The 10,016-nt window shown below is 38.0% G+C and overlaps 1 protein-coding gene across 1 annotated transcript; it reads right to left on the bottom strand.

Moving 5' to 3' along the window:
• Positions 1-302: 302 nt before the first annotated feature.
• Positions 303-1,821, bottom strand: LOC115817546 (interleukin-8-like). The gene is made up of 3 exons (XM_030780870.1): positions 1,767-1,821; positions 980-1,115; positions 303-405 (listed from the first exon to the last, which is right to left on the bottom strand). Exons 1-3 carry the CDS (start codon positions 1,819-1,821, stop codon positions 303-305), a joined length of 294 nt encoding a protein of 97 aa, XP_030636730.1.
• Between the last annotated feature and the right edge of the window lie 8,195 nt (positions 1,822-10,016).

The raw sequence follows: 10,016 nt of genomic DNA, 5'->3' as shown, positions 1-10,016 counted from the left end.
AAACATAAAACAAGTAAGTTCAAAATAAACACACAACAACGCTACAATCTTTTGCATGGAAAATACAAAAAAAAAAAAATCTCGTTCAACCCAACATCCTAGACAGTGTTATGTCTCACACGATGTGGCTTTATTGCAAAACTATACAGAGGAAGCCAGTGCAGTGCTGTTTGTGTGAGCACAGGGTCTTCTCAGGACAAGTTCTACCACGGGAGGTTCTGCCAGATCTCTATTGACCTGACTCTACGAGCACAGCCAATAAGATATATCATCCAGTCCATTCCTAAAGGGAACGAAAGCCCTTATGCTCTCATGGCGTTTCTTTTTTCAATGAAACGAATCAACTTCCGCACCCATAATGTCCGGGGATCTAGACAGATTTTCATGCCGTTCACCAAACCAGCTCTGAAAAACAAAAGACAAAAAAAAAAAAAAGGTTTGTGATGAGACTTACTGGAGTACGCACTTTAATTTTAGTTGTCCAGAAAACATGGCCAGGCACATTTAGACACTGGACAAACAAACAAACAAAACGTGGTTTGATGCGAATCCTTCAGGTGTAAGCAAGTTCATTTAACAGCCAGTCCAAAAAATTGTGCTAAATAAACAACCAGGGGTGGAAAAAGTAGAAGTATTGTTCTGGGTAGAGTTAAACTGTTAAACCGTTTTTGTAAATTGTAAATGAGTGACTATTTTTCTCTTAACTATTTTTTTTTTTTTGGAGGGATACTTTAACTCTACTTTGAGTAATTTTTTTTTTTTCATTATTTAGGCAAGAGTTTTTCAATGTCTACTTTTACGTTTTCCACTCCTGTTAACAACCATGTCTTGGCAGAGTGCCCATAAGGGGGCTACGGTCTTGCTTTGATGATGTCTCAAGATTTCTGACAGGATAGTATAACTGTAGCTGTTCTCTGTCAGAAAACAAAGTGATTTGAAATGGTCAGTGAAGAGCCTCTAAAGGAGAGTCCACACTCACATGACTTCTGTGAACCTGCAGTGGGGTCCCCGTCGAAGGATCTCCACGCTTCTTAAGCTTCTCTGAGGGATGACGCGGGACTCCAACTTTTGACACCTGCAGTGGCTGTTGTAACCTCCTCCAAGAGGTTGTATGCCTGAGGAGCAAAGAAGGACAGACCTGATGCTTACTCACTGTGTTCTTGGAGGAAAACAAATTGGATCATGGACAGTCCTTTGTAAATAGTAAATTATGGTATTATCTGTGCCTTTCTCTAATCCATTTATCCACCCATACTCTCAAACAAACAACACATGATATTAAAGCCAGGGTCACTCCAGAGACATGAAACCCCTGATATAGAAGGTAATACATGTAATTTAAGTAAATATAAGTAAATATGTTTTACTTAATATAATGCTACCAAGAAAGTGCTTTAAGTAGTCAAACTGAATACGTATTGGATCAGAGGTGGCAAAAGTAAATGTAGAAGTACTATAAGTAGAGTTAAGCTGATAACCATTTTTGTAAAGTGTAAGTGAGTGACTATTTTTCTCTTAAATGGATTTCAGGAGGAATATTTTAACTCTACCTATAGTAATTTTTTGTTTTATCAAAAGCACTTCTGCTATTACTTTTGCCACCTCTGACAGTAATAGAATGGATGCATATGCAGTTTTGACACCAAATGTGTTTCAATGAATGTTAAATCAGACATCAGATCTTTCCTCAGTAATCCTCTCTATAGTCATATTCATTTAACCTGTATGTCACAGAGTCAAAAGACAGCTGCTCCACTTTACCTTACCACGACTCAGGAGAACTGAGGCATAAATGACTCCCAAAATAAGGCAAATCCTCATTTTCTATTAAAAGTAAGTTCTCTTGTTTGTAGGCACACACTCACGTAATCTGTCTGTAATCTAAAGCTAACATGTCTCTCACTATATATATAAACAATAATCACGTGAGTGTAAAATCCAGGTTATTTCCCCGTACGGCAGCGTGTCTGTGTTTTGACCCTGTGGTGTGGCTCATGTGCTAACAAGCCCAGGGTTTCACTTCAGAACACTCACATGTTTGTCAGAAGACACGAGTCATGGGCAGCTCACGTCTCATGCGGTGTGTAGCCCCTCTTTTGGGGTGAAAAAAAGTCCCAAAATGATAGACTGTGGACATTATGCATAATGTGATAGAGACACTGGTGGTCTAATGCACACAGCGCACTTACAGACTCAGTGCACACTGAAGGCCTTTGTTTCAGTAGGGAAACAAAACAAAGAACGTTGAACCAAAAATTTCAAATGTGTTTGTGTGTGTGTGTGTGTATGTGTGTGTGTCTTAGTGTGTGTGGGTGCACACATGCACACGTACACTCTCTCTCTCACACACACACACACACACACACACACACACACACACACACATTGTTGCTAAAATCATGAACTTTGCAGAGTTCAGATTAAAAGAGGAACTTCATGTTCCTTTTCATGCCATTACCAGTAGGTCAAGGTGTAATCTGAGAGAAAGTTTTTCACTTCGTTTATTCATGATAACACATGTCTTCGCTTCTGTACATTCTACATAGCTGTAGGGCAGGGATGGAAAAAATAAAGTTACTCTTGCTGGAAAAAAAAAAAAGTTACTCTAAGTAGAGTTGAAGTAAAACAGTCACTCGTTTACAAAAAGGGTTGTTGGTTTAACCCTGCTTAGAGTACTTTTTTATTTAGCAAGAGTACTTCTACTTTAACACTTTCCACCCCTGACTGAAGGTATTTATATATTTTGAACCTCAGGCATGTATGATTGTTAGCTGACGGAAGCCAAGATTAAGCATTGCCAAAAGAGCCACATGTTGCATTTTTTTTTGTCGACTCAGTAAAACTGTTGCATTTATACTGGAATTGTTTTTATATTACCACTACGAATCATTCTGTGCATGCAATGAATATAAAAATTATGATATCTTTGCATGAAAAGAAAAAGCAGCCGCGGTTTCTCCATCACAGGTGATTTTGCTGCTATATATCAGTGACACATGACAGGGGTCAGGAACGGTAAAAATGGAGCTTCCAAACGATTTGAAAGAGGACTTAAAACATGAAGAGAGAGAGAGTGTGGGCAGTTGTTAATTCCTAAGACTGTTTGTGTATGCATGTGTTTGTGTTTGTGTGTGTGTGTGTGTGTGTGTGTGTGTGTGTGTGTGTGCGGGCGTGTGGGTGCGCTTGTAGGTTCTAAGCAAGTAAAAGTGTCATAAATGCATGTTCCAGTACAATGGAAAACACTGGTTCAGAAGCAGCCTCTTGCTTGCAATGCCAGAGGGCTACTTCCACACGTATCATTTTTAATCTTTCCGTCTTGTTGTCATGTTGCGTAATTTAAAACCACCCCACACCTGGATGGAAAAGTGTACCATCGCCCCCCAGGTCTCACAAGAAATTGGTGATGGGAAACGTATTGTGACATATATGACAAATCTATATATATGACAAATTCTTAATGAACTCTGTAACAAAATACGAAAAAAAGGTTTGTTATGATTCTTAGTGGAATCTGTAAATCAGTTTAGCGGTCTGAAAAACATGCCAAAGCACATTGGCTTTGGGCAAATGTGCTTTATTTAAAAAAAAACATCAACAAGTTGACAGAGTTCTCATATATGCTGCTTAGGTCGGTGTTGTCTGAGGCTTTCTGACAGGATATTATGAAATGAGTGTTAAAATAATGATATAGTAATTAAATTAAATTAAGCAATTAAATTACTTTAATTATAAATTAGAATAATAAATAATAATGAACCAATCGTGAACTCTGTAACTATAGTATGTTTATTCACTTACCCTTTATGGTGGTTTACTGAACTCTGTAACTATGTGTTTTGACTGATGGCTTGAGGTCAGCTTCTCCTTTTATAATGAAATAAACAATAATTAAATAAATACCCTTCTCTCTACTGTTCATCTTTAAGCCAACCTTATATCCCCTCCTAATTTCATTTCCTATTTTACTCTTTTGCTGTGGAGTGTCGGATCATTTCTCTCACAGTAAAGTGAGAGTATTTGCTCTTCTCCACATACCATGTTCCATATTTTCAAAGAGAAAACCATCTAACAGAATCAGACTCTCTGAACACAGCATTGCAATGAAACAACTGGCTGGTTAACACCAGGTAGAATTTAAGTTTGGGCTGTGACTGGACCATTCGAGAACACAGAACATTTCTTCTTAGGCCCTTGGTCCTGTTATCTTAGGTATAACTGCAGAGTTATGGGAACTGGTTGTTAAGTAAAGTGGTGAGATTTTGGAAGCAATCCAAGGAATCAGGCATGACGACTCACCCCACAGTACCACAGCAGTGAGGTTGAATGCAATTGCTCAATCTTAAATTTTCTTGTGGTAGAGATAAAGATGCAAACATCACCATCACTACGAGTACAAGTGAGTAATCTTTGCCACAATACTGTCTTTAGCTTTCGGCCTCTACCATGGCATTTTACCAGCTGGAGAGTGAAGGCTTTTCTGGGGAGAAGAGCTACCACAAGAAAACTCTGCTAGGTTTTTGTTAGCATGAGGCCATAAATACAGTTGTCAAGATGCACTATGAGATACAAGAACATGATCGGATTAGATTCCCTTCCCTTACTTAGAGTACTTTTTCTTTTTCTTTGTCAAGATTCTTACTAGAATATGCAAATCAATTTAGCAGTCTGCAAAACATGCCAAAGTACATTTAGACTTTGGGTAAATGTGCTTTATTTAAAAAAACATCAACAAGTTGACAGAGTTCTCATTGCAATGAAACAACTGGCTGGTTAACACCAGGTAGGATTTAAGTTTGGGCTGTGACTGGACCATTCGAGAACACAGAACATTTCTTCTTAGGCCCTTGGTCCTGTTGTCATAGGTATAACTGCAGAGTTATGGGAACTGGCTGTTGAATACAGTAACAGGTGAGATTTTGGAAGCAGTCCAAAGCAATCAGGCATGACGACTCAGTCCACAGTGCCACGGCAGCGAAGTTGAACGCAATTGCTCAATCTTAAACTTTCTTGTGGTACCGAGAAACTATGCACCTGTTCAGTGGGCATGTCAGGCCAGGACTACGAGTACAACGAGAGTACCAGTCTCTGGCACAATACTGCCTTTAGCTTTCGTGCTCACTCTACCATTTGGCCTTTGGTCTTTGTAGCTTTCGCTGGCGTTTTACCAACTAGAGAGTGAAGGGTTTTCTCAGGAGAAGAGCCACCACTATAAGAGTCTGCTAGGTTGTCGTTAGCACGAGGCCATAAATACAGTTGTCAAGATGCACTACGAGATACAAGAACATGACTGGATTGGATTCCATTAGCCTCCCACGGTGTCTTTTTAATGAAACAATCCAACTTCCTCACCCATACTGTCAGTTAACCTAAAACCAGTTTTTCACACCACTTAACAAACAAGCTCTGAAAAACAAAATACGAAAAAAAAAAAAAAAAGGTTTTTCATGATTCTTACTGGGTTATGCAAACAAATTTAGCAGTCTGCCAAGCATGCCAAAGCACATTTTGACTTTGGGCAAATGTGCTTTATTTAAAAAAAAAAAACAGCAAGTTGACGGAGTTCTTATATATGCCGCCTGCGTTGGTGTTGTCTCAGGATTTCTGACAGGATATTATGAAATGAGTGTTGAAATAATATCAAATAATCAAATAAATCAAATAATAAATAATAATTGAACCAACCAGAGTTTCCAAAATTCTTGAAGACTGCGGTATATAAAAGCTTTGATCCCTTTTCTTGTTTGTATAATGCAATAACTCATTTGTGGAACTTAGCAACTCTTATATGCAGGTGATGCTGGACAGGTGGTAGTACCTGATAATAAATGGTTATAATTACTGGGCACCAGTCCTTATGCACCACTCAATCAGGTTCTTATAGAAGGAGGTAACTTTTTAGTGTTTGTAGAGCTGATACGACATGAAAGGAACATTGTTATGCAAGTGAAGATGAATTTGAAGATGAACTTAGATGAATTTTAATGACATAAGGGTGATTCTTCAACTATGGTCATTTTTGTGTCAACTAAGGTCATTTTTATGAAAAACAAAAAGTCATTTCTACATGTCACACTTACTTCACACCAAGAAGAACTTATAAAAAATAAATAATAAGCTCAGTTATTAATTCATACTATATAATAAGAGGCCTTTTATGTATGGTTTTCACTATATTGCCTTTGTCCCTAAGCTGAACTTTGGACCTTCAAATTTTAATCAAATATATTATGTATTGCAATATTTCTTCATATTTTCTTGTGTTTTTCATAAAAAGAACTCCTGTCCCTTGGGTCCATAGGGGGTAACAAAAAAAGGAATAATCAAGGCAAATATGAGGTAAATTGAGAACATGTTTATTGAGCATCATTTCCAAACAGCTCATATTTCATATGAATGTAAAAACAACTGGACCAATTTCATTTAATTTTGTGTATTTTGTGTATATTCGATGCTAACGCTAAAACTGATATTAACAGGCTAATATATTATGAGGTTTTAAAAAGGAAATATGACAAAATAACATTTCCAAAACAATCATTTTGACAACAGGAAATTATGATTTCCTCTTAATATGAGAGTGAAATATGTATTATTTATCAAAATCGTCACAGCCACTATCAGGATGTGTTTCTACAGAATGGAGAAATGGACCACAGCAATGCATTTTTATATAAAAAAAAAGTTAGATGTTAAATGCTAATTGCTAAAATGTTCCTAACCAAAATGCATCATAGTTGAAGAATTACCCATAGTCAGAAAATAGCAATCAAAGAATGGAAGTAGCAGAAAACTTTAGCAGAAAGAAAATGGATTGTTTGTACCAGTTCCTGAAAAGTTTGCTCTAGCTCAGTCCACGCTCTAGTATGTTTTCTTCCTAAACAGCTGAGTAAACGCAACTGTCAGGAAAGCTAACTATTACCCATGCTAATGCAACAGAGAAAGGGCAGGTGAACTTGACTGATGAACCCTGGCTGATGACTGTCTGGTCTTGAGCTTCTTTGGCTAAGAGAGGATAAACCATCTCAGTCTCTGGAACTGAGATTTTGGATGTTGATGATACAGGTAGAGTTCTGGGTCCCAAAGGTCACAAAGACAGAAGCAGCAGAAAATGCTCTCTCTGGAATCGCAGTTGACTTCGTCGGATGGCGTTTCAGATCGGTGCAGGATCAGGCGCCTTGGTGAAGGGAACAGCACGATTCACTTTAGGTGCAGTTGTTAACCGGACGAACGTTCCACAACGTGAAGATGGATTTTTGTACTTCATCTTTTATCCAGGTTATCTGTGGGAGTGTTCAATGACTAATAAAGCACAGCCACACAACACAGAACAACGGCATGTAATACATTTGCCACATGATGGCATTAGGTTCAAGGTCGACACAGCGAATATATATACATATATATATATATATATATATATCATATACAACAAATCGTTTTGAGGCATGTTTTGGTACATTATTTCAGCACTTTACACAGAGTGAAGAGCTGATCCCTGTGTCACATTTCATGCTTTCGGGGTTTGATCCAGTCTTGGCGGTGCCTGTGTGGCCATAGCTCAGCAGGACAGGAGTGTAAATTGATGTTTATGTTATGATCACATGTAGATGCCAGTTCAGCGTTCAGTCAGTTGAATATGATCTGATGGCCCATCGGATCGTCATGCTGTGATCATGGAAATTCCATTTCAAGGCCGCTGAAGATGGTTGGTGCCACCTTTGTCTTGGGCCTATGTATTGATTCAATTTGTCTTGGGTCTTGGGAGCTACATAATAATTCAGTCGCCCACACAATTCAGTTGAGTGTGGGCGGTGACGTTTTGTTCGCTGTCAGGCAATCGCAAAGTTTCTTGCAAATGGTGAGTGTTGGCATTCCAGGTAAAGCAATCTCTTTGTATCTTATACATGAATATGATGTAATAATTTTGTTGACCCTTAACCTTATTTAAATTCTGCGATTTTTTCCTTAAAACTTAAGTCAAATTAACCAGAATAGGACTCAAAAAAGGTTTCCACATAGATTCCATGCAGTGACTTATTTTATCAGAGTATCGCATGGCTGTTACACTGAGTATGATCCGTGCGTGTGATGTTCATCCAAAAAATCCCAAAAATGTGATAAATTCACACTTTTTTTTTCTTTCACATCATTATAAAAAGGAAATAATCACCTTCTGACAGTGGTAATGTTGGCTTTCGCTGGGAGAGAATGCTAAAAGCAAAACACGATGTGTGAAGGGTGCGGTTTGGTGAGATAGTTCGGCTGGAAGTTGACTTTAATCCACAAGGAACGACATTGAGATCTGAACAGGACACGCTGAAAAGTCCAAAGAAACTGCTGTGTCACCATCTGTTTCACATTACTGCTGAAATTCTGTTGAAAAATACCGAACAATGTTCAGTGAAGCGACCATTTGTTTTCTTTCAGAAAATTGAGCTGAGTGTAAAGCAGTGAGTCGTGTTTGCAGTTTTGCAAAAAAGTATTTTATAAAATTACAAAGTGAGTGTAAAGCACTGAGTAGTGTTTACAGTTTTGCAAAAAAAAGCATCATAAAATTACAAACTGAAATGTAAAACAGACAACGTGCACTCAGTTTGGCACACTTGGTAAATGCATTGGCTACACGTGTTGATGATTTCAGAGATAGTGCTTCAAGAATCACTGTTAGTGTTTAAGCATTCAGAAAAAACTGCAACGCAGAGCTTAGCTGTTTTCTTTCAGAAAATGTGGTGTGATTTATGTTTGAGGATAGAGAGCCAGTATCAGACAGTCATGGAACTCATTATTACTATAAGTTCACAGTGACCTCATGGATAAAAAACCTTCACACTTAGCAAGTTTTCCTGAAGGGTGACATAAGTTTTGGCACCTGCAGCAACTGATGTAACTTCCCGAGGTGGTATATCAGAGGTATGGAGAAGGACAGGACTGAGGCTTACTCTCTGTGCTTTGAGAAAACACCGTGAGGTACAAGCGGTGTGGGAACTGGACGAAACCTTAGAAAAAAGGTTAAACTCTTTGACTCGCATAGTCCAGGCTAATGTAAGGCTCTGACAGAAGTAAATGGAATGTAAGTTACTGTTGCTTTTGCCAAACGCTCTTGATTTATTTTCAATTTTAGTCACCAGATTAAGCCACATTTCAGTCACATGATAATCAATTGCAGTCAAAACAAAAATTATTGAGTTTCACCTTCATTTAGTTAAGACCTCACAATTTTGCACTTTTTTGTTTTCATTAGTTGGTGGTGGAAATTTTGGCAAAGGGCCTTCCGGTCAAGTAGGACTATAAACGGATCCACACATTTTCCAATGCATTTCAGCGTCATTGTATTATTGACAGTCGATAACATACTAGTCCTAAATATAATCCCTATGCAGCATTTTTGTCACTGTCACCAAAAACCAAGAAAACAGTACAGATAAAACCCATGGTTAAAAAAAAGAGGCTTTTTGACAAGGCCTGACTGACTAATCAGCATCGACTTGGAATTCTTCATGGAATACCGTTGTTGGATATTGTGGCATTTTCCCATTTTAAGAGGGAATAGCACAAGGCCCATGAAACATAATCATTTTATCGGTGTAACACGATGCCACATACACGTTCCTGTTCACCTTCTGACCTGCTCTAGTATGCACCTGAGGATCATTATAGACTATGCTTCATAATGACACTCATAATGAACAATGCTTTTGAACGTTTTTCTATGATATTTTTTACAGTGTAGCTGGATGTGGTGAGATACAAAGTGAGATTTGCATGGAAGTTCTAATAGCAATAATAGCAGTAGTTATCATAGTAATACTAAAAGTAATAGTAATGGGAATAGTAACAGTACACTGTAAATCATTACAGCCCCATTTAGTCAACGCCCACTTATTTCTTCTCTTTAAGTCAAAGCACTATGACAAGTTTTGGATACTGAACTCAATTGTATGAATTTTCAAAAATTAAACTACCAGTAATGTATTGTGTTGACTCTTTGAGAATTTTGTCAGAGCTACACGCGTTCA

This window comes from Chanos chanos, chromosome 7 (genome assembly GCF_902362185.1).
Source record: "Chanos chanos chromosome 7, fChaCha1.1, whole genome shotgun sequence".
NCBI classification, from domain to species: Eukaryota; Metazoa; Chordata; class Actinopteri; order Gonorynchiformes; family Chanidae; genus Chanos; species Chanos chanos.
Note: the sequence above shows the minus strand (reverse complement) of the source record. Positions and strands in the feature narration are given on the sequence as shown.